General features: G+C 49.5%; 1 protein-coding gene across 1 annotated transcript; it reads right to left on the bottom strand.

Annotated features, from left to right (window-relative positions):
* Positions 1–4,894: 4,894 nt before the first annotated feature.
* Positions 4,895–23,568, bottom strand: LOC133354230 (calcium homeostasis modulator protein 2-like). The gene is made up of 4 exons (XM_061570912.1): positions 23,055–23,568; positions 18,149–18,440; positions 8,520–8,639; positions 4,895–6,077 (listed from the first exon to the last, which is right to left on the bottom strand). The coding sequence occupies exons 1-4, from the start codon at positions 23,300–23,302 to the stop codon at positions 5,583–5,585; spliced, it is 1,155 nt and encodes a 384-aa protein (XP_061426896.1). The 5' UTR covers positions 23,303–23,568; the 3' UTR covers positions 4,895–5,582.
* Positions 23,569–25,831: the final 2,263 nt, after the last annotated feature.

The raw sequence follows: 25,831 nt of genomic DNA, 5'->3' as shown, positions 1-25,831 counted from the left end.
CCTTGCGTGTGTGGGATTGGGCATGTCTGCTTCTTCGGAGAACGGCGGTGCAGTGGTTTGCGCACTTTGCGACAAGCCCAGCGACCCGCTCGCGATTATAAACCGTGGCGAATATTTGAACGAGTCCAGTACCTCCACTAGGTCGACTCAGCATTAAATCAGTACCTGGTTGCTGTGTGTTTTAAATCAGCACTTGGGAGACAAAGGCAGTCGGGCGTGCCATTGGCCACTCACCACCACGTGTGCCGCACCAGCCTTCTTTATTAGTGCTCAATAACGGCACGTGCCCCAACAGCCTCTTTTAGCCCCGCCCCACCCCCTCCCGATACGTTCCATTCATTGGCTACCACATTCTGATAAGCTCCCCCCCCCCTCTCCTCCCCCTTAACTTGTATTTAAGAACTTGCATCTTGGAATCCCTGCCTCACTTGATGCAGCAAATCTGGCTGTGACGGTCCCACCTGATGACGGAGACTTGTGTTGCCTCCGAAACGTCGTGATTTTTATTTTATTTGTATTAATTTTAATTTAATGTTTTACCTAGGTGACTTTACCGAAAGAACTAAGAGTATGAAGCCTATGGGGACCTCATTTGCCAGTAAAAATATGATAATTGGTTCTTTACCCTTCTATCTGGCAACAAAACTGACACCTTTTTACAAGGAGTCATGTTTGCATAGGCGCAATACCTGCAGTCATAAATACAAACAAAAGACATAACTCTGATAATGTGCACTGTCCCCGAAGTTGATTGGTCCACACCCGAGACAGCTTTCCTTCGAGCCTAGTCTCACATGGGTTGGACCAGAAGACGCCAAAAGGCGCACAACTCAAAGACAATGCACCATCAGAGTATGAGAGCTCGGGGCAAACATCTACACTATGGGGACCTCATTTGCCAGTAAAAATATGATAATTGGTTCTTTACCCTTCTATCTGGCAACAAAAAAAAAAGGTGTCAGTTTTGTTGCCAGATAGAAGGGTAAAGAACCAATTATCAGTATGAAGCCTGTTAAAGTCTATTAGGAGGTCTTTGTCTTTGTAAGCTTCTTCAGCAGAATTTAGGCATCTGCACCGGAGCGATCAGGTTGCATGTTAACATACCTGGACCTCTCTGTAGCCCGTTAATGACGATACCGTACTTATAAAATCGCAGATGTCTTTCTGTCACTCACTCTGATCCATAATTCTGCCTTCTCAGAGAACGCCTGCCACCAAGATACGTCAAGGACGCGTGTGTTTTAATTCACGTGTCATTTTCAACAGAATGGAAAATTCCACCGATATTTGGTCGAGAAGTAGGTCGCATTGTGAAAATTGTTGACAGGTTTGGTTATTTGTCCACGCAATGGGTTTAAAATCAAACGTGTCCTTTGTGTTCCTTCCAGCAAGAGAAACATTTTTTTTATTTTAACTTAATAAGATGGCAGCTTCTGAGAGCAAACCAAGGAAGGTGAACTCATCAATTAACACAATGTGGTTTAAATTTCGATTTAAAGCTTTCGTGACTGCAGGGATTCATCTTCTTGGTTCTGCTAAATTCCTCTTGATATGCAAATTCTTTTGTCAAGGCGCACTTCCCCCCTTCCAACCCAGCTTAAATAGACGCTCCAAGCGTGGTGGTGTTTCATTCAAACGCTGTCTCCCCGACAGACCTGGTCTTCACCTGAGGACGGCTGCTTGCGTTGTGGCCGAAACGTTGTGAGAATTATTTTATTATGTTTTATTTTTATTATTTTATTACTTCCCTTCTAAGTGACTTTACCGAAAGAACCAAGAAGACAATGTGGTTTGTGCAGTCAAACGCATGTCAGTCTAATTTAATTGACTCGTTACTCTAAAAGTTTCTCCCTGTGAGATGAACTAACCCTCTTAGCCCAACAGGTTTAAGGCACATCCTGGAGCGAAACTCTATTCTGCTCTGCCGCGTGCCAAAAGGTAACGCACCCCTGGTCGGAGAGCCCCCGAGTGTCGTGTCCGCTCCGTGTACACGTCACGTGCACCGGCCCTTTTGCCAATCCACTGCTGGATGAGGGCCTCGCACTGCTCTCCTCCGAGTCGTCGGGGTCACGGCCTACGCTTGGGCCCGATCGTATTTTTTTATCGTGCCATCGCTCACTTTGTATTTTGTTTCTGATGAGAGTGGCGTCGTAAGAGATCGCTGGGGGATAGCAAGTCACCTGTTATTTCTTCCAGATGTCACAGGCCACTATGTATGTACGTTGAACTCATCGGAGGTTCGGGGGTGGAAGGACAAGAAACTAAACACAACGAAAAGAACACACGGAAGGTGTGTGCTATGAAGAAGAACCATTGCCTGAAACATTGACGATTATTTACTTGTCCTTGTTTAACCGCGGTGTTGACAAATGTTGGAGTTTTTTTGTTGTTGTTGCGCTTGTGCACCAATGCCAACAAGGCAGCATCACCCCGTGATTAGTTGCGTGTGAGAGGAGTGGTGCGCGTCTCGCCTGCGCTGTACGAAGGCAAACCTGCAACTAATGTTGGCCGGTTTTTTGGCCAAGTCGCTTGTGGGCTGTGGCGATGGTGGAACCAGTTCCGGAGAGGCAGCTGAAGGTGCTCACGTGTTTAGATTCAAAGATGACGGCGATGATGATGATGATGTTGGCAGTAATTCGAGTGGAGCGGCAATGCAGTCGTGAGAGCGCCGCGCTAAAAACCCAGCCATCAGAGTTTGATTCCGAGGCAAGGTTAGAAGATTGTCACCACATCTACGCCTCTATTTAAGGAACGAAACAGGAGGATTTCTCCACAAATCTGGCTGTCGCCTGATGAAGCTGGTTGTAATTACTGGCGAAACGTCGTACTCAGATTGTAAGTGTTGTGGCTTGGCTCTCCAACACACCGGTGTGCTGTACGAGTGACGAATTGGCCACGTTCTGTTTACGTGACAACCCTTACTAGTTGGCTGTGTCGGGTGGTGGGGGGTTTAATGACACATTTATATATTTACGTGATCTCACCCAAAAAACCTGTTTTATGGGTAATATCGGTTGCAAGTGATTATAATCTGACCCAGTCAAAATGACAACTCCCCATGACTGCTGTGGTGTGGGGAGGACTTCAACCATCAGTGAATTGACATGAGGGTGAAATGTTTAATTTTTATTCCAGTAATTATCTTATACAGGCTAAGCACACTTAAGGATGTTCCCAAAGTTTACCAAGTACCAAGCACAGCGTTCCACTACGCTGACAGACAGAGAGCACGTGTCAATGCTCCCCCGCAGAATGCCACAACTTAACACCGTTCATGTTCCCCATTTATTATTTATCACAAACGGTTATGAGGCTTTGGCTGCGGTCGGCAAGACGCGCGAGAATTGGTCTGTAAATATTTCATAGCAGAATCCTGTAATCGGCTTCGGGAGCAAGAAGTCGTCGCAGCGTTCGCCGCCACGTCTCGCCGTAGCCTCGTCCTGCAAGATCCAGCAACTGTTGACCCTTGACCCCCAAGACTCTCGCGGTATCCCAACAGGGCCCGAGTGTGTTTGGAACGGGGCCCCGGTGCAAGGGTTAAAATGAGGCCCTCCCCCATGTCCCAATTTCCAACCTCTATGGAAAGGTCCTGCATTTAGGATCCTCCACTAATTTCTTAACGTGCACAACATTTATGATGTGCTGCCCGTATAGATTGTGGCGTATGATGTACAGTATTACACGGAGAGAGGCAAGGCGTTGTTTCATCGGATTACGTTTTGGTCCTTTGGCCTATTTTTTTATTTCACCTTTATTTAACCAGGTAAAAAACACCTTGAGGTTAAAAACCTCTTTTGCGAGGGGGACCTGGCAAATGGTAGTTAAAACCAGCCCAGAGGTGGCTGCGTTTCAATTTGCCGCTGGAAAACTTTGTTTCCCGAAGGTACCGTAGGCTCGTCCACAATTAATTATTTCTACGTGTTCTATCATCATATATGGGCTCTTTGCATGTGGCAGGAAACTAGAATAACATTGAGAAGCCCTGTGGCATAGAAACGCTTAAAATCCACACGGATAGGTTTGCAGCCGGCTCGCTCTGCTGAATTCCACCAGCTATCTAATAGCCAAACAAGTTGGGAGTCTGCGTTCGTAATGAAACAGGCGTCTCTGCTGCCAATGCCGTCTTAGATTGGCCACAAGGAACAGCAATGGGAGCAAAGGGCAGGGATGGTGTCCCCAAAATGTGACGTCGCTCAAACCCCACAACTTAAATCTAAACCAGCATGCACACGCGGATTACTTATCAATGTTATTACTCTTCTTGGTTCTTTCGGTAAAGTCACGTAGAAGGGAAGTAATACAATAATAAAAATAAAACAAATTATATTTTATTTTATTATGTTTTATTTTTATTATTTTATTCCCTTTTACGTGACTTTACCGAAAGAACCAAGAAGATGAATCCCTGCAGTCACGAAAGCTTTAAATCGAAATGTTATTACTGTGCTTGATTACTCAGGAAGGCCTCGCTGTGCCTCAAGATTATTTTCCAGGAGGGTGCTGCCAATTGTTCAAAGTAGGGGGGCGATGTTGCTGCTGCTGAGTGGAAGGCAAATTGACTACAGTATCATTCTAGATTTGAAGTTTTCGTGACTGCAAGGATCCATACTCTTTGGTTCTTTCGGTAAAGTCACGTAGGTGAAAATAATAAATAAAAAGAAAAACTAGAAAAAAAAATCACGACGTTTCGATTGCAACACAAGCAATCATCATCAGGTGTGACAACCACAGCAAGGAAATTTTTCCTGAAGTGGGAGAGAAACCAGGGTTAGGGCAGTTAAAATGTCCTTGCTGTGGTTGTCACACCTGATGATGATTGCTTGTGTTGCAATCGAAACGTCGTGATTTTTTTATATTTATTATTTTTTTCACCTATGTGACTTTACCGAAAGAACTAGAGTATTGACTACAGTAATTTGCAGTGTAATGCTTCCGCATTGCTTCAGCATCACTCTGCAAATTACAAATTACATTCTATGTTTATTACGTTTTGGCAGTAAACCGGGGAACCTGGAGAAAAGCTTCGCTGAACAGGGGGAGAAGCTCAGCTCCACGCAGAAAGGAGCCCGACTCAAGCAACGGAGTCCGGCCCTTGTTGCTGTGAGGCACAGCAGTGTTACCACTGCGCCACCCTGCCACCCGTTCTTTATCCACAAAAGCTTCAATATGTTCCGCAAATTGTGTGCTGCCTCTTAGACTTTACTTAGCTCGTACATTAACAATCGGCAGACGTTGCCAAACAAAAATCAGCAATCTGACATTGGCCAACTTTGGAGAGCAGCGATCCCTTTGGATAAGCCATTGGTGAAAAATGCAGTCTCAATAATCAATCCCTCGGCCCTCTCTGTGTGCTATGAAGAAGGATCATTGCCCGAAACGTCAGCTATTATATAATTCTTAAAGCAGTGTTACTGATGTTGACTTAATTGGTGATGTCGTCATCAGACGGTACATTTTTTTCGCGGTGGTGTTGATGCCGAGCTCACGTTGAGGAAAAGGAGCGGCCCATAGAAGGGCGCGTAGGACTCGTTACCCCGTGACACGGCGCGGCGTCTTCGGCGGCGTCGCGCTCTTTCTCACGTTCACTCGTCGAGCAGCTTCGACAACTCCTCGACAGCGGCCTCCTCCTCCGGCGAGTGGGGTCGCCGTGCCACCGGCGCGGGCCCCTCCGGCCTCTGCCCGCGCCCGTCCACAAACGAGAGCGTCTCCCGCACGCTGCCCTGGTCCAGGTGCCGCGGGCTCAGCGTCTTGTCCACGGCGTGCTTGGCGGCCCACGCGTGCAGCGTGCTGTACAGGGGCTCGCCGTCGAGCAGCTGGTAAGCGTACAGGCCCGACACTATGTCCCAGTCGGCCTTCTTGGGCAGGGGATAGCCCTCCGCCTCCTTCTCTGCTGGCGCCGGAGCAGAAGGAGGAGGAGGTGGGGCGTCGCTCTGCCGGTCCGCGGCATCGGGGGCAGTGGCTGGGGTGGCGGCAGCGGGCGGTGGCGGGGGTGACGGACCGAAGAAGATGGAGACGTTCGTCTCGGCGAGGTCATGGGCTCGCTCCTCCGCCCGCCGGTCAAACTCCTTGTGCTCTATCTGAGCAGAGAAATACAAAACTAGTCAAGAGTGCAGCTCTCTCCGCCGTGTTTTCGGGACGTGCCGCGTGTTGTTCTGCGCGATTTGTCGAAGATTCCGCTGCACAGTTACCTAAATTACGTTCACGTGAAGAACTCCACAATTTGTCGTGGCAAATGCTTCGGCGCAGACACACTACAGCTCGCACAAAGATAAAGACAAAGATCCCCCGTATAGCCTTAACCAACTGTAGGGGAAAGTGCTGTTAGCGAGCACCTATGAAGGCCGGAACGGTACAGCTCACACACACACACGTGCACAGGAACCACCTAACCGCTGCACCACCGCTCCCCACTCCAGCTCACACACACACAAGTGCACAGGAGCCACCTAACCGCTGCACCACCACTCCCCACTCCAGCTCGCACACACACACACGTGCACAGGAGCCACCTAACCGCTGCACCACCGCTCCCCACTCCAGCTCACACACACACGTGCACAGGGGCCACCTAACCGCTGCACCACCGCTCCCCACTCCAGCTCACACACACACACGTGCACAGGAGCCACCTAACCGCTGCACCACCGCTCCCCACTCCAGCTCACACACACACACACGTGCACAGGAGCCACCTAACCGCTGCACCACCGCTCCCCACTCCAGCTCACACACACACGTGCACAGGAGCCACCTAACCGCTGCACCACCGCGCCCCACTCCAGCTCACACACACACACGTGCACAAGAGCCACCTAACCGCTGCACCACCGCTCCCCACTCCAGCTCACACACACGTGCACAGGAGCCACCTAACCGCTGCACCACCGCTCCCCACTCCAGCTCACACGTGCACAGGAGCCACCTAACCGCTGCACCACCGCTCCCCACTCCAGCTCACACACACACGTGCACAGGAGCCACCTAACCGCTGCACCACCGCTCCCCACTCCAGCTCACACACACACACGTGCACAGGAGCCACCGTGGTTGAAGAAGATGCTTCCGCAGTAACTGAGGACTGAATGTGCAATGTTAGACACGGTGCCGGACAACGGGCAGAACAACCCGACAACACATCGGTGAGAGATAAAGCAGCACCACCACGACAAACAGAAACTCCAAGCGTGTCGTCTCCGCTCAAACGAGCAGTGGTGCAGCGTTGCTCTCTTCCATTCGTTGGCCCTGAACCAGCGGAGGAAATTCCACATTACCGTGGCAGTGGCCAGTCTCTCTGTGGGATGACCAACTTTATACTCCCCACACACCATGATTAGCATGAAGTATGGTCAAATAATCCCCCACCACCGTTATGGTGTGGGGAGGCTTTTCTCCAGCACCTCGGATTGGCACGGTTGACTACGTACGGTGCGAAAGAAGTTCAACACACGTACACACCGCGGAGTGGCAATGGAGCTGTGCAAGTACACGTACAATCAAGCAACAGATACATTACATCATTCCTCTGGGTGTAGTTACAAAAATAGTACCATATTTATTTGAAGCCAATAGGTTAGAATAATAAATACGAATTTAATTGTACATAGCGTCATTCGTGCTAATTGCATCCTGCAACGTTATACGTTAAATATATAGCAAGGCCACATCCTATGTACAGTTACTACCAAGCAAATTAAAACTCTCAGAAAAATTATGAACAAATAAAGAAATGGCACCAAAACAAAATGGCACAAAGAACAAGAAAAGTTATCACAACACAAAAATGTGTCCATTAAGAACGCATCCCAGACCGCTATCCCAACTTCATGCGATGGTTCTAGATTTGAAGCTTTCGTGACTGCAAGGATTCATATTCTTAGTTTTTTTCGGTAAAGTCACGTAGGTAAAAAAATTAAATTAAAATCACTTGATACAGCAGTCGTGCTGTGACGGTTCCACCTGAAGACGGAAGCTTGTGTTGCCTCCGAAACGTCGTGATTTTTATTTTACTTTTATTAATTGTAATTTTTTTTACCTACGTGACTTTACCGAAAAAACCCTAAGGATATTCATGCGATGGGTTCCTGCCATCAGAGTGTCGAATTTAACCCGACTGCATGCGCAGGGCCGAGAGCGGAGTAGAGCCCTCCCCCACCCCCCCTGACGCTCATCTGAATCTGGAGACGCTGACCACAGGCAGAACAGTACAACAGTCGAGCTCTCAGTTGTAATATCCCCACCTCGGTTGACTTAACCCATCATTCCCCAGGGTGTATAAAATCAGTATCAGCTGGCGAGATTGCATCGTTTGGTGCAGGAAAGCACACATTGGCTGCCGTGTGAATTGAATTATCCATGACACATATGCCTGTGGCATTCCAACCATTGACTCGGCACTGTCAAGGGAGATGAATGAAAATGAAATGAGGTGGATGGAATGGAGACGGCAAAGTGTCGCTGCTTGCATATTCGGGACCCCGGTGGAAAGCGGCGGGTGTGGCTTTGCCTGCCACGGCACGTACCTCAATGTAAGAGCGCCAGAAGCGCAGCTGGTGGTAGCTGACGGGAGACACCCAGTGAGCGAAGCACATGAACATCATTCCCAGGAGCCCTGCCGAGCCCAGCACGGTCCACCCGAGCAGCTAGCACGCACACGCAACACACGCAACACGCGCGCAAGTCAGCAACCATCGACTTGCTGATACGGGTCAGAGGCAGCCGCCAGCGGTGAAAGTGAAATATGATTTGGCGATGCTGCTGTGTAGGCAGCGGTGCACACGCCCAATTAACAACAACACTCAGCGCATTCGTCAACAGCGCTGCACGTGCCAGATGATGGTGAAGGGCCACTGCCAGTGCCGGGTTAAGCTCGTGCGGGGCCTGTAGCATATGTTATAAAGAGGCCATAAATAAATAAAAAACACGTAAATATTAAAAGTATGTTTTTACTTGCATAGTAAAGTAATTGTATTTGTTCATTCGCTATACAGCCAGATAATGACAAATCGCTCACCTTAAACACCCAGTCGTTCATAAAAGTTGAAGGCGGTATAGTACTGTAGTCATAGAGCAAGTGCAGAATCACAGAACCGGAATTGATAGCTTGAAAGCATTTAGCGCGGGGCCCTTGAAAGTGCGGGGCCCGTAGCTACTACACATGTAGCTACTACCCATGTAGCTACTACACATGTAGCTACTGCACATGTAGCTACTGCACATGTAGCTACTGCACATGCAGCTACTGCACATGTAGCTACTACACATGTAGCTACTACACATGTAGCTACTACACATGTAGCTACTGCACATGTAGCTACTGCACATGTAGCTACTGCACATGTAGCTACTACACATGCAGCTACTACACATGCAGCTACTACACATGTAGCTACTACACATGTAGCTACTGCACATGTAGCTACTACACATGTAGCTACTGCACATGTAGCTACTGCACATGTAGCTACTACACATGTAGCTACTGCACATGTAGCTACTGCACATGTAGCTACTGCACATGTAGCTACTGCACATGTAGCTACTACACATGTAGCTACTGCACATGTAGCTACTGCACATGCAGCTACTGCACATGTAGCTACTGCACATGTAGCTACTACACATGTTGTAGCTACTACACATGTAGCTACTGCACATGTAGCTACTGCACATGTAGCTACTACACATGTAGCTACTACACATGTAGCTACTGCACGTGGTGTAGCTACTGCACATGTAGCTACTACACATGTTGTAGCTACTGCACATGTAGCTACTACACATGTAGCTACTACACATGTAGCTACTACACATGTAGCTACTACACATGTTGTAGCTACTGCACATGTAGCTACTACACATGTTGTAGCTACTACACATGTAGCTACTACACATGTAGCTACTACACATGTTGTAGCTACTGCACATGTAGCTACTACACATGTTGTAGCTACTGCACATGTAGCTACTACACATGTTGTAGCTACTACACATGTAGCTACTACACATGTTGTAGCTACTGCACATGTAGCTACTACACATGTTGTAGCTACTACACATGTAGCTACTACACATGTTGTAGCTACTACACATGTAGCTACTACACATACAGCTACTGCACGTGTGGTAGCTACTACACGTGTAGCTACTACACATGTTGTAGCTACTACACATGTTGTAGCTACTACACATACAGCTACTACACATGTAGCTACTGCACATGTAGCTACTACACATGTAGCTACTACACATGTTGTAGCTACTACACATGTTGTAGCTACTACACATGTAGCTACTACACATGTTGTAGCTACTGCACATGTAGCTACTACACATGTTGTAGCTACTACACATGTAGCTACTACACATGTTGTAGCTACTACACATGTAGCTACTACACATGTTGTAGCTACTACACATGTTGTAGCTACTACACATGTTGTAGCTACTACACATGTTGTAGCTACTACACATGTAGCTACTACACATACAGCTACTGCATGTGTAGTAGCTACTGCACGTGTAGCTACTTTTGCTACTGAAGTACCGGTGAAGACGCTTGACGCCGAGGTTGAGGCACACGTATATTTATTTCACAATACGACAGTGGGCATATACACACTCGAGGGGGTATCGGCCCCCTCACCCGTATAACTCGGGATACACCCCTAGCTAACTCTGTCCTAGCCCCGAATCCTTCACTAATGGGCTAGGGGAGGCTAACTGGCCCGACACTGGTAAGTCGGGCCCGGTACCCGGAGTTCCAGACCAGCTCTTACAAGAGCACCGGCTCTGGCTTTCGGGACCACGCCGCTGGCTCAGTCCTGTCCGGCCCTGAAAAGGACATCGAACTAGGGGAGTCCAGGGCTCTATCTAAGACGTCTTCAGTCTTCTTCCCTTAGCTTAAACATAACTGACTCGAGCCCTTTGAACATCCCCTTTTATACCCAACCCCTCCCTGAGGGGTGGGGCCCCGGGGGATCATAACGTTCGAACCAGCCCCCCCCCCAGGGTGTCTGGCTCGGACGTCGTAGAGGGCACCTCCTCGTGCACTTACGTAGCCCCGCCCACTGTGTTTGTTTTCCATAGGCTGCCATGCATAACGGGCCCTCTCTTTAACACCCCTACATCACCCCCCCCCCCCCCCGCATAGCTTGCAGCCGTCCCGGCTGCCAACATACAAAAATGACAATAAAAGTGCATTTACACCTTGACCGCGCGTGTGCCTCACTATTTTTCAACAATAACAAGAACAGCAACAAGAACACAACAAAATGCAACAGCAAGAAGAGAAAACAACCCGACGCACCCCCCCTTGAATAAATACGAATTCCGTAAAAAAAACAACCTATATACAATTTGCAGGGAACCCACCATACACACAACACCAGGTGAACCCAACGTATGTACATTTCAATGGGCAGGGAACACACCACCCACACAACACACAATGAACCCAACATATGTACATTCAATGGGCAGGGAACACACCACCCACACAACACACGATGAACACAACCTATGTACACATCTTCCGGCCTCATAACAGTCTGCGCATTTTTGCGCGCGTCCTTGCAGCGGGCCCCTCACACGGGGTAACCCCGGGTGGCGGACCGTCAGGTGGCAATTGTCCGTCCCGGAGTGAGTCCTCATCCGATACCGCGCGACCGTCGGTATCCCCAGGAGGGGTGGTCGGGCGTGAGCCCGTCAGTCCTGATGCACCTGGAGGTGGCACGGCCGGCAAGGCATTAGGTGAGAACGACGGAGACGGACCCAATGAGTCGGTCGACCCCCCACACGTTTGGCCACGCATATGTGAAGTGGGTTTGCGTACCGCAACGAAGGGTTTTAACCTAGAGGGGTGCACGAACCATCGCCGCTTCCCCCATTTAATGCGCACGCACTGTGGTCGCAAAACTTCGACCACCTCCACAGGACCCCGCCTCGGCCGCACCAGCTTAGAGGAGGTAGCCAGTGGCACTTGGGGACAGTGCAGCCATGCCTTGTCCCCCGGCTTCCACTGTATCATGTGCGCCCGACCCAGCCTGAGGCGCTCATTCGCCTTTTGACGGAGGTCCGAGTTTAGCATTGCAGCATCCCGCGCCTCTGTTAATTTGGCCAGATTAAATTTGACGTGGTCAGCCAATTTAGTTTTCCCTTGCGGCTCGGGAATCTGCAGCTGGGCGCGAACAGGTGGGTCGGGTTCGCGACCGTACATGAGGTAAAAGGGGGAAAATCCCGTAGCTGCATGGGGTGCCATCCGGTATGCCGCCAAGACCCCTTGAATATGCAGGTCCCAGTCAGTCTGTGAGTCCGAGACCTGCTGTGACATCATTGACGTAATGGTGCGATGCAGGCGCTCGACCATCCCGTCAGTTTGCGGGTGATACGGGGAGGTACGAATTTTCTTCGTGCCTAGGAGGTCACAGACTTGTTTGAGTAATTTACCGGAAAAATTTCTGCCCTGGTCGGTCAGCAGCCGCTCCGGAGCACCTTTGTCCAGGACGTATCCCTGAACAAAGGCCTCCACGATGGCTGCTGCCGACTGGTTGGCCAGGGGCCAGGCCATAGGCCAGCGTGTAAAATACTCGACACCAGTCAACAAATACCTATTGCCCCTGGGGGTGGTGGGAAATGGGCCCAAAATGTCCAGCGCGACAAGCTCATTTATTCTGGACACTTTGATTGATTGCAAGGGCGGGTTAGACTCCCGCGCCGGCGGTTTCCGTTGCGCACACCGAGGGTATGATCCCAATAGATCCCCAACATCCCTCGTCATGCCAGGCCAAAAAAAATCAAGTTGTAGCAGTGCAAGAGTCTTTTGGGTCCCCAGGTGTAATAGGCGCTCATGCGCGGCCCACACCACCTTGCCTCGCAACCCAGAAGGGACCACCAGCCGATGTCGCTGGGATTTGCCGTCCCAATGCATCAGCAGACCTTGCACCATTTCCCATGCATCCGAATCACCCTTCACACGCCCAGCACCCCCGACGCGACGACGCCACCCGAGGAGGGAGGTATCCTCCATTTGGAGGCGCCCCCATTCAGTGACGGGCAACCCCAACAGGGAATCTCTTCCCTGTTGTTCGATCGAATTAGTAACCAATGGTTCGTCGTCGTCGGTGGCTGCCAAGATCGGAACCGATGCGTCCCCTGAAGGCCTGCAACGTCCCGACCCCAGGAGGCATGCACATTCGGAGGTGGTTGGCATGCGCGACAGAGCGTCCGCATTTGTATGGCGAACGCCCTTACGGTAGGTGGTTTCAAAATCAAAGTCCTGGAGAACCTCCAACCATCGAGACAACTGTCCCGATGGTTGTTGAACTCGCAGGGCATACTGTAGTGCCGCATGATCTGTGCGGACGGTGAAATGCCGACCGTACAGATATGGGCGATACTGTTGGATGAAATAGACAATTGCCAACAGTTCCCTACGGGTGACACAATATCTTTGCTCCGCAGGAGACAACACCCGACTACCGTACGCGACCACCCGTTCCACGCCATCAACCACCTGGGAAAGCACACCCCCAATACCCGTGTTGCTCGCATCGGTGTCGAGCAAAAAGGGCTTAGAAAAATCTGGGTAAATCAAGGGAGGGGCTTTTACCAGGGCGTCCCGAAGGGAGCAGAAAGCAGCCTCCTCCTCTTGACCCCAGTGGAACCGAACCCCTTTAGATGTTAAAGCGTGCAGGGGTTTTGCAATTGTCGCAAAATCAGCGACGAACCGTCGGTAATACGACGCGAACCCAATGAAACTCCTGACCTCTCCCACCGAGGTGGGAGTCGGCCAGGAGCTGACACACTGCGTTTTGGCGGGATCGGTAGCAATACCTGAGCGTCCCACGATGTGCCCCAAATAACGCACCGAATCGCGCAACAAATGGCATTTTTGGGGCTTGAATTTCAAATTAGCAGCCCGCATCTTTAGGAAAACCGCCCGCAACCTCTGGAGATGTTCGTCAAAAGTTTTACTAAAGACGATAACGTCATCCAAATAAATGAGGCACGACTCCCATTGCAATCCAGCCAAAACCAATTCCATCAAACGCTGGAAAGTTGCCGGCGCTGAGTGTAAGCCCATCGGCAACCGGTTGAATTGGAACAGGCCATGCGGTGTACGGAAAGCAGTTTTAGGCTTTGAATCATCGTCCAGAGGAAGCTGCCAGAATCCCGAAAGTAAATCCAGTGTGGAAAAGAATCGCGCTCCCGCCAAGGCGTCCAGCGATTCATCCATCCGAGGGAGCGGGTATGCGTCGGCAACCGAAATTTTGTTAAGACGCCGGAAATCAACGCAAAACCGCAACGAACCGTCCTGCTTTTTAACCAGGACGATCGGCGCTCCCCAAGGGCTGGTGGAAGGAGAAATGATGTCGGCGGCCAACATGTCATCAACAGCCGATTTGACATGGTCCTTTTCGGCGGGACTCAACCGAAACGGATTTTGGCGAATTGGCGCGCTGTCACCCGTGTCAATATGGTGACGCAGCAGGTGAGTACAACCCAAATCGTATTTATTCTGACTAAAAACGTCGGAAAATTCCCGCAGTAGTGTTTTAAGTTGTTGACGCTCTGAATCTGACAGGTCCGTCGATCCCGCACAAAGCGCCTCGAGCCACCCTTCATCGCTGTCCGAATGCGGTCGCGGCGCAGGGACAACGCTGACGTGATTTGCGACGGGTTCCTCACATGGCACCGGCGTTGCGTGAGCAAGCACGGTCCCCTGTGGGAGCACCACCGTCTGCGAGCCCACATTGAGGACCGCGATGAAGGGTTCACCGTCCCCTCTTACTATGGTCTGGGCCGGAAGTAAATGAGGTCCACTAACCCCGGCCCTAGACGGCCCCAGCAGAACCCCTTGGGCCCCAACACCCTTAGCGAAGGGCCGCCGAAGTTTCAAGGGAATCAACATTTGCGCCCCCGGAGGGACGCGCACCGTTCTCTCTACGAATGCCGGCACCGTCGCGAACGCCGTCCGAGTCGTAACAGGCGATGGCAGAAACGCCATGCGTCTGCCCGACGGGAGCTCAATACATCCCTGGTCGATCAATATCCTAATCGGCATTTTGGCCAGGAAGTCCGTCCCCAGCAGGCACGGAACCGCCAGCGAGGAGGAAACAAAAATCGGCCCAGACAATTTAATATCCCCAATACAAATTTGGGCACGAATTTGTCCGATGATGCCAAGTGAGCCCCCGTTAGCCGCATAGAATGGTACGTTAACAGGCATCAAAGGACGACTCCGGACAGGGAGAATATTGTAAATCAACTCCGAAATAATGGTCGCCGATGCTCCCGTATCGACCAGGATGCGCACTTCAACCCCGTCGATGTGCCCCACAACGGCCGACGACCCCGACGATGCGGCTACCACACGATCGGCCAGCACGGACCACTGGCCGGGTTCGATATGAGTACCCGGGGTGGTGCGTGATGGTGCGATGGTGCGTGATATCGGCCCCCCTCTCGTTGCGGTGTTTGAGTGCGTGACGGGTGTGTGCGTGGGCCAAACATGTGGGGTGCCGCGACTCGCCGGGTTATGATGGTGGAGCTTGTGATGAGGCCCGTCGTCCCGTTGAGGTGTCGTCCCGCGCTGTCGAGGAGCGCGGCACCCCGAGGCGACGTGGCCCCGGACGCCGCAGTTGAAACACCGCGGGAGCGCCGTTGGAGGAGACGGATGGTTGAAACGGCCCGGCCCGTCCCGGCCCGACCGTGCTCCTGTCGCCTGTTGCGGTCGGTGGTCGACGGCGTAGAGCTCCTCCGTCGGAATGGTGGCTGCAGCCACCGCACGCCCCGCCGATGCCCTGCTGGCTTTCCGCCGCAGTTGGCCCGCGCTGTTTTCCGCGTGTCCATGTTCGAATTACTTCTGACACCAGTTGAAGTACCGGTGAAGACGCTTGACGCCGAGGTTGAGGCACACGTATATTTATTTCACAATACGACAGTGGGCATATACACACTCGAGGGGGTATCGGCCCCCTCACCCGTATAACTCGGGATACACCCCTAGCTAACTCTGTCCTAGCCCCGAATCCTCCACTAATGGGCTAGGGGAGGCTAACTGGCCCGACACTGGTAAGTCGGGCCCGGTACCCGGAGTTCCAGACCAGCTCTTACAAGAGCACCGGCTCTGGCTTTCGGGACCACGCCGCTGGCTCAGTCCTGTCCGGCCCTGAAAAGGACATCGAACTAGGGGAGTCCAGGGCTCTATCTAAGACGTCTTCAGTCTTCTTCCCTTAGCTTAAACATAACTGACTCGAGCCCTTTGAACATCCCCTTTTATACCCAACCCCTCCCTGAGGGGTGGGGCCCCGGGGGATCATAACGTTCGAACCAGCCCCCCCCAGGGTGTCTGGCTCGGACGTCGTAGAGGGCACCTCCTCGTGCACTTACGTAGCCCCGCCCACTGTGTTTGTTTTCCATAGGCTGCCATGCATAACGGGCCCTCTCTTTAACACCCCTACACTACTACGATAATCCGGCACTGGCCACTGCCCAAAATATCACCTCGATTTTCCTTTTGAGGCGATGTTTATTGATGAAAGTGTCGATATTTTGTTTGTTATTAAAATATCGTTGAGACATTGAACGTTGAAACTTGTGTTTGTGTTGAACTATTGTTGATAAAGATGATGCACTCCCAGAAGGCTGTGTTACCGATGGGATGTGTAAAAAATATCCTTTATGTGGAGGGACACGTGCTTATAATTGTTATGCTGCTGGATTATCAGATGTTATTGGCAAGAGTACTCCATATAAAATATGTGACCCCGTTCGGTGCGAAATTGCATCGCGAAAATTATCTCGCCTTGAATGTTTCATGTAAATAATAATGTTGTTACTCTTTGGTTCTTTCGGTAAAGTCACGTATAAAGATAAAATATTAAATTAAATAATAGCATACGACGTTTCGATTGCAACACAAGCAATCATCATCAGGTATAAAAGAAATAGCAACAAAAATCTAACCAGAAAACTATAGACAGACATATAAGCAGACAGACATCATAAAGATACACAGAGAGAGAACACGTATCGGCACAAAGAGAGAGAACGTCTCTGTGACGAGGCCTTAAATAGAGAGAGGGGGCGGGGGCGGAGAGAGGGAGGGGGTTAGAGAAAAAATTAGCATGTCAATGGGTAGGTCGACGGGTGGTAACGTACGCAAGCTTGAAAATTAGGAGAACGGGAGAGAGACACACTAAATTAAATAACCTAGCAAAATATCGAAATGTAATGTAATGCAACACAGAGAGTCGGTCAACACACAATTAACGCAAAGCCTGGTTGATTACGTATTTCAAAGATTGCTAAGTTAGAATTTAAGTGTGAAAATGTATCTTTATACGTGACTTTACCGAAAGAACCAAAGAGTAATCCCTGCAGTCACGAAAGCTACAAATTAAGAATAATGTTATTTTTGCTCTTGTAAGTTCGCAACCCTGCGATGTTACTGTAACTGCCACCACTACCGCTCGTCATGAGCTGTGGTCGTCCATCTAAGAGAGCTGTCCGTGTATGTTGAACTTCTTTCGCACCGTGCGTAGCCAACCGTGCTAATCGGAGGTGCGATTAGCACGGTGGGCTACTTTAGCTCAATGGGCCCTAACCAGCTGAAATAAAGTCTCGAGTCGACGAATCTCCATGCAACTCTGGCTCTCTATGAAACTGCAATGCCCTTCAACTGCTGCCTCTGCCGACAGTTTTGTGGCCTGTGGGTCATCTTTGTGTAATGCGAGCGCAAATGGGAAGGCCGGATGTGACGATCCGAGAGGGCGGAGTCAGGGTCACGTGGGAGAGAGGTTATAGGAGGGAGCCCGGAAGAGATCAGGGCCAGTCGATGGAGTGAAGAGGCGAGACCACGTTGGGTGGCCGCTGTGCCATCAGCCACGTGGCTGATAGGGCTGGCACACCGCCAGCTAGCGGTGTGCGGAGAGAGAGCGGAGTGTGCGGGGCGCACAGGGCTAGCGGAGCGTGCGGGTTGCACGGGGCTAGCGGAGTGGCTAGCGGAGCGTGCGGAGTGCAAGGAGCAGCAGGGTGGCTGCAGAGTGCGCGGGGCGCGTGAGAGACGACGCTGGTCCGAGGAGGAAGCCAGCGGGGTACGCGCCGACCACCAGCCCAACACTGTCACCGACACCGCACCGCACGTCACCTGCGACTCGGTGGAGAGGTGCCGCAGGATGTCGTTGCGCACGTGCATCAGGGCGGGCGGCAGCGACGCGTTTGCGAGGCAGGGCAGCCGCGCCAGCAGCTCGCGCGTGCGGGCCGCGGGGGGCAACGCGTAGGGGGTCGTGTCGACGCGCTCGCTCTCCGCGCACACGTAGTAGGAGCCGTTGAGGAGCGCCACCGCGATCCAGCTGATGGGCGCCACCAAGGCACGGCCCGACACGGACACCACCACCTGGGACAGCTTGAAGGCCAGGCCGGGACCAGAGCCGTGGCGCCTGCGTGCGGAGCGGGCGGATAGAAGTTGTTCAAGTTTCATTTATTAGGTGTAGCCCTGTGAGCCATTCGGCTCTTGAATCGGGTGCAACCGCAACAAACAAAACACATGAACAAAACAACAGCTTAAAGTGAATATGTGACTGAGTGCAAACGGAAAATCCAAGAAAAGACAGCTAAAATATTGCAGAAAAAATCACCGTACACCAACGCTGTGTGCAAAAATCCAAGTGGGATGTAAGTCAAACAACCAAGAACAACCACAAGACAACTTAGATTAAGGCCGTCAGTCTAACTCTGTACTACAACAAACAAACATGGCTAAACCAATACACTTTTCGAAATCACCAAAATAAAGCCATGAAACTAATGAAGCAGTGATCACTGGAACTGTGACGGAATTTTCACAATAAATGGCATAAACACCATGTACTACCAAAACCCTGCAGCCATAGCTGGCTACATGAGTATTATAATTTTTCAATGCACCTTTAAGATTAGCACACTAAATCAAAAGACAGGTCATATTTTGTAGCGATCATCTGGAGAAGTGGAGAAGTGAGGGGTGGCAGCAGCAGCAGCGGATGTAGTTTCGGGTTTTTTCGTGTCGTGCACCTCAAGTGATATTCGTGAGATGGTGAGTGGCTGAATTTGGAGCACCTTTGAGGCCTCTCCTCGCCACGACAGGTCGCGGGGATTGTTGGGTTTGGTGAAGGTGTAGTGGGTTCGAATTAGGTGCACACACACGCAGCTTTGAGGCAACACTATTTATTAAACGGTAAGTAATATAACACTGTACACGAGGTGGTGACCACCTTCCTCAACTCACTAATCACTCTGGAACACGACACAGAGGGGACCAGGCAGGCAACGGGCTGCCTGGTCCAGGACGACGACCCGGGACTTGAGGACCGATGATAACATCTTCACTTCGGAGTTCAACAGCCTCGCTCTGCGTTCACACCCCGCTTATATTCGCTCCGGCGTGGCCGGCTCCGCCCAGGCCACGCCTCCCTTCTCAGGCCACGCCTCCCTTCCCCCACCTCAAGGGAAGGTCTGGGTCCTTCCACCACGTGACCCCCCAGGCACCCCCTTGGGGCCCCCAGCCCTCGTACGGGCCGACACAGTAGTGACGTCCTGTGTCACTACAAAGATTAAGAGCAAGCCCAGCATGGGATGTTAACCGTAGTGGAGAATCGAGCTCGGATCAATGGATGCACAAAGTAGCGGTGCTTTTGGCTACACCACTCAAAAGTTTAAGAGACTCAGAATGGCGATTTTAGAGATCTGGGTCGATACCACTGAGATCGGGGATACGGATCCTGATAGTCCCAGAGTTGTAGATATTGGCCATCTTCAACAGAACAAATATTTTACTAATTTGGTTTTTCCCCTTTTTTCTGGCAACAAAACTGACACCTTTTGCAAGGAATCATGTTTACATTAACCACAATACTTGCAGTCATGCAAACAAAAAACAATACTCTGATAATTTATGCATTGTCCTTGCAACTGATTGGTCCACGCCAGAGACAGCTTTTCTTAGAGCCGAGTCTCATAATATGGTGTTCGACCAGATGACGCCAAGGCGTTTTTTGTTTGCATTTGACTGCAAGTATTGTGGTTAATGTAAACATGATTCCTTGCAAAAGGTATCAGTTTTGTTGCCAGATAAAAGGGAAAAAACCATATTAGTATATTTTAGTACTGGCAATGGAGGCCTCATGAAGAACAAATATTTGTTTGAGTTAATTTTGTTAACAAAGTTTGAATAAGTAAATTCACGTATTTTAAGACGCACATATGTTCCTTGGTGAGTTCATTATATTAAAGAATGGTTAGAAATCTGAGTATAAGCTCTTAACTTAAAAAAATAGCAAGATCAACATTAAATTGGGGCTCTCCAATATTGGAGGGTGAAAATGTGTAACTTTATGATTCTGATCATTTACCTCTTGAGGTAAGCATCTGAAGGTTTTTAACAGTGCCAAGTCAACATTTTACATATTTTTTACATTAAAACCCCACATTTGTTTACTTGTGGCCCCTTAAAATATCCTCATCCACACGATTCCTCTTGTACATTTAACATTTCAAGGAGATATTGGATGCTAGGTGGCCTAGAGGTCAGAGCGCTAAGCTGGTGCCGCTGAGATCGTGAGGTTCAAATGCTTTGAGACACCCACGACTTAACTGTGCTGATGGTTTCCACGCGGTCACCGATGGCTGCATTAAAAAGGGCACATTAATTTACTGTATTTTTTGTTAAATCAGGAAGTTCTTAGTTGTTATAACGGGAACTTGATCCCTTTTTGTTTGTTTATGCTCCCGCAGCGGTCGTTGCATCGCACACGAGCTGATGTAACCGCAGTGACCAGGCACAACCCTCGGCTGTATCGGAGCAAGCCGTCAAACGTGCACTGTTTGCAATTTCAGCATTGTTCAAAAAGCACCCAACCTCCTCTTAGGCGTGTAGACGTGTGCACAGCTGATAGTTGATTGAAGCAACTAGACCCATAACTCCTCACCCCGCACTTTCAAGGACCCCGCGCTAAATGCGTTCAAGCTATTAATTCCGGTTCAGTGATTCTGCACGTTCTCTATTACTATAGTACTATACTGCCTTCAATCGTTATGAACGACTGGGTGCTTAAGGTTAGCGATTTGTCGTATTATCTGGCTGTATAGCAAATGAAAAAATGCAATTACTTTCATGTGCAAGTTTAAAAAATTGTGTTTTAATATTTGTGTTTTTATTAATTAGGGCCCCTTTATAACATGCTACACACCCCGCACTAGCTTAATCCGGCACTGAACTGATGCAGTAGCACTTGTGCAAAATGTGACAAGTGCTGACAATTGGACACCTACCGACGCGCACACTCGTGATCACACGTGCGTGTGAGTGCTACAAAGACAAAGATCCCGCCCTATATTGCATCAAGAGACTTGGGGCAAATGCTGTTAGCAAGCGGCACACACGTGAAGGCCGGCCCGGTAGATGAGTGTGTGCGTGGCCAGCACAACTACCGATATACGCACACCCGATACACGCACACACACACAGACGCGCGCGTGCGTATGAATTCTGGTACCTGTGAGCTCCTACCAAGAAGGAAAGCACGTATTGAGCTGTGTGTGTGCGCTTGTATGTGGGTGTATGTCAGTGGGGAGCGGTAGTGCAGTTGTTAGCGCACTGAATTTCACACCTGGCGACCCGAAGTCTATTCCCGCTCACGACAAATAACAGTGACGAATATTTTAACGGGTTCTGGGTCTCCCCTAGGTCGACTTAACCTATAAAAGAGTACATGATGCGATCTGGATACATTGCCACTGGGGAGACAAAGGCGGCCGAGCGTAGTGCTGAATATTCACCACCTCGTGTGCCGTGCCAGCCTTCATAGGTGCTGCTTTGCTAACAGCACTTGCCCAAACAGTTTGTTACAGGCTACTCGGAGGATCTTTGTATTCGTACCAGTGTGTGCATGAAGATGTGTGCCCTGGTGTCTGGATGCTCACACCGGGACCGTTAAGTAGTAGCAGGTGTGTGAATATAACCACGTGAATATAGCCATGTTGTGTGGGTGTTGTATGTACGTATGTTGAACTTCTCTCGCACAGTACGTAACCAACCGAGTTGATCGGAGGTGCGGGGTTAAGGACAACAAAATGAACACAAAACGCAGTTCTAAATAAATAAGTTTACACACGCACACACACACACTTGTGAATAGAGCCGTGTGTGTGTGGTGTGTAGGGAGCGGTGGGGTAACGGTTAGCGTGCTGCGCGACGAACACGGCATCCCGAGTTCGATTCCCGCTCACGGGCCAACACCAGTGACGATTGTCTGAACTGGTACCTGGGCCTCCCCTAGGTAGACTCAGCCTCAAGTGTGGACCTGAGGCGGTGTGCAAGCATTGCCACCGGGAAGACAAAGGCGGCCGGGTGTGATGTTGGCAACACAGCTCCTCGTGTGCTGTGCCGGCCTTCATAGGTGATCGCTAACAGCACTTGCCCTAACGGCCCGTCACAGCCTACACGGGAGATCTTTGTCTTTGGTGTTCGAGGGTAAAAACTAGGGCTGAACGATTTGGGGGAAATATCGAATTGTGATTTTTCGACAGATATTGCGATTTGATTTGCGAATAAGTTTTTTTTAAGTTCAATATTCACTGTGTAATAGATTTAAAACATGTGATGGAGCATTACCACATGATACCATCAAAATGTGAACTGCTCTATATATTCTAATGCAAGAATGAGAACTTAAAAGATCTGAATTGCTTCCAACATGTATTTATTAAAACATTTTTATTGAAATAAAACAATCAAACATAGGACATTTGTTTAGTTAAATTAATAAAGTTATAATCATGAAAAAAATACAACAATTCCAATCAGAAAGTAATAGGACTTTTCAAATCGCAAAAAATCGCAGCCTTTGCCATTTGCTCATCGCATTCTTTAAACTTACGATTTCGATTTAAAATCGATTAATCGTTCAGCCCTATTCCAAACGTGCGTGCTAAATGTGCCCTAAGTGAGTGTGTGTGTGTTGTGATGGGGAGGAGAAGAAGAAGTGGTGGTGGTGGGAGATGCCCTCCCTACCTACCGAGACACGCAGCAGCCCGTGACGAGCTTCCACACGCGGGGACCCGATGCCCAAGAGGCCAAAAGCAGCAGCAGGGCCGGCACTCCGATGGAGACGGCGGCATATGCGGAATTTCGCCCTGGCAGGCACGGACAACGGAAGGAGAGCGCCTGGAAGATTTGCTGCGCAGCGGCGGCGAGCAAAGCCACCAGCAGCCGCTGCAGAGTTGCAGAGTGGCCGCTCATGTACCTGACGAGCTCTGAAAACATCGCCGTGGCCAATGTCTTCTCCCCCACTTCTTGTCTGTCTGTTCTCTCTATCTCTCGATCTCTCGTCCCCTTGTCTCACGGAACAAGTTCTTCCTCGAGGTCTTTGAGTCTTGTCTCGACCTATCTGCGTCTCTGTTACTTTCGTTGAAACTTTTCTGTGCACACCTATTTCGACGCGGAGAGCGTTTCTTTTTCTTTTCTTTCCCAAACTGCGTGTCTCACTTGAATACCCGTCTCGGCGATGCTATTCTATTGCGTCTGCTCTCTCTCTGTCAGCGCTCAACGATGTCCTCTGTGTTACTTCTCCTCCTTACCCCCCCCCCCACCCCCACCATTCTGATGCCGTCTTGCTCCTCCTACACATTTTACCAACCGTGCCCTTCCTGCAAGTGGTTTTTGCGGACAACTTTATGTGGTGGCGGCGTGTCGTCTGGAAAGGCTGATAAAAAAAATGACCAAAACCCTGACGCAGGGAAATGTTTGTAAAAATGTTTTACAGGTAAAATGCACCGCGTGTGTGTGTGTGTGTGTTATTACCCGTGTGTAGATTCGCGTCCTGCATTTATGGTCTTAGCACGTACTGCATTTATGATCTTAGCACGTACTGCATTTATGATCATATACATGACTGAACAACAAAAAATCACGCTACATTTGAAACTGCACTTAAACTTTGCCTAAATTCAGACTCTTCAATGTTTGTATTGGGATGATTCGCCCGTCTAATTTCTCTGGGTTTCCACGCTTCCCCGGAATACTCTATACTTTCTGTGATTCGGATTTGGTGGACCCGTACAATTAATAATTGTACGGAGTAATTCAAGAATAATCTTTCACAGTTGGATCGTGGCACTGCTATGCATGACCGACTCGAATTTCGAATAACGTCCCATAATATTTGAACCTCCACTGCAGAAGGAGCGTATACAGTATTACATTTACTGGAAGTATTAACCAGGGCGGCCACTGATATCGAACCAAAAACCTCTGGAAACGCGCTACCGATCGGCCGTGGCACGCAACTTCACGAGGCGATGATATCCTCTGAGGGCATGATGCCAAATATTCTCTACAGTAGAGCGGTGGGGTAGTGATGCCCCCCCCCCCCTTACTGTGTAGTTCAAAGGTCACATGGGAGGATTTGAGGGGGAGCTCTGTGATATCTGCTTTCCAGGATTGTTCTCTATAGACATTCCACCGCACCTCTGTCCATTAATTGCCACACGTTTAAATGAACACACACACAGAGATATGTGTGGGTGTTAATTTGGGCCCAAAAACGGCAGAGGCCCATTTTTTTGACGATTTTTGACCCCCAAAAATTGGTAATGTACGTACATAATGTGCATTATGGTAATTAACTGTGAATAACTCAACTAATGATAGACATCCATTGTAATGTATTCGATTACATCCCCCCCCCCCCCCCCCTCTGGTCTTCACACCTGATAGGATCACGAGGACGACATCACATTCACCCAGCCCTCTATTTAAGGCCGCAACACGAGGAGGATTTATCCACAATTCTGGCTGTCGCCTGATGATGCTGGTTGTAATTATCGGCGAAACGTACTTGAATTGAAATTGTCGTGGATTCACTCTCCAACCTACCAGTGTGTTGAAGTAGCGAATTGGCGACGTTCTGTTTACGTGGCAAACCTTACTAATTGGCTGTGTCGGGTGGTGGCGGGTTTAACGACATTCATATTTACGGGATCTAACCCCCCCCAAAAAAACTCTTATGGAACAAAAACCCATCATTGGTTCTAGATTTGAAGCTTTCGTGACTGTAAGGATTCATATTCTTAGGTTTTTTCGGTAAAGTAACCTCTCATTTACTTGATACAGCTGTCGGGCTGTGACGGTTCCACCTGAAGACGGAAGCTTGTGTTGCCTCCGAAACGTCGTGATTTTGTATTTTTATTTTACTTTTATTAATTTAAATTTTTTACCATCATCGGTTCCTGAATAAGTGGGTCGTGGTCATCTTGTTTTTGGTCAAACATCAAAATAAAGTGGCACCAAACGGGACCGACTGCCAGCAGCAGCAGTGGTCCCGTGAGGCAAGAGGTCCACAGTAATTATGATGATGATGGTGTTTGGCACATGCACCAAAGACTGTGTGCTCTTAACACATTTTTGTGTGGTTAGAAACATTGTTTAGTGTTATTTGATTAAACTTTGAAGCCTCAGTGGGCCTTACTTAGTAAGATAAAAAAAATTCGTTTCGTTTTATTTGTATATATTTTTGTAAGTGATTTGTTTACTTTTCCTCTACTTTGCATTCTTATCCTGTTTTGTATTATTTGTTGTAACGTTCTGACCTGCCCCTACTGGACATCTGTAAAAAAAAATATCTTTATAACTCATCGGATGCCTCCTGCAGTATAACTACAGATTCTGTTTAACACCCTCCTGGGTTGGCCTGACTGCTGATGAGACTGATGAGTTGAAGCTGTAGATACACGCCTATACTTGGCTGGTTGGCAATTCAAATCCATGGATTTGGCTCAACCCATTAGAGCTCAG

Source organism: Lethenteron reissneri, chromosome 46 (genome assembly GCF_015708825.2).
Source record: "Lethenteron reissneri isolate LAM-NWPU_2019-01 chromosome 46, ASM1570882v1, whole genome shotgun sequence".
Classification (NCBI taxonomy): domain Eukaryota; kingdom Metazoa; phylum Chordata; class Hyperoartia; order Petromyzontiformes; family Petromyzontidae; genus Lethenteron; species Lethenteron reissneri.
This window is presented reverse-complemented; position numbering and strand designations above follow the sequence as displayed.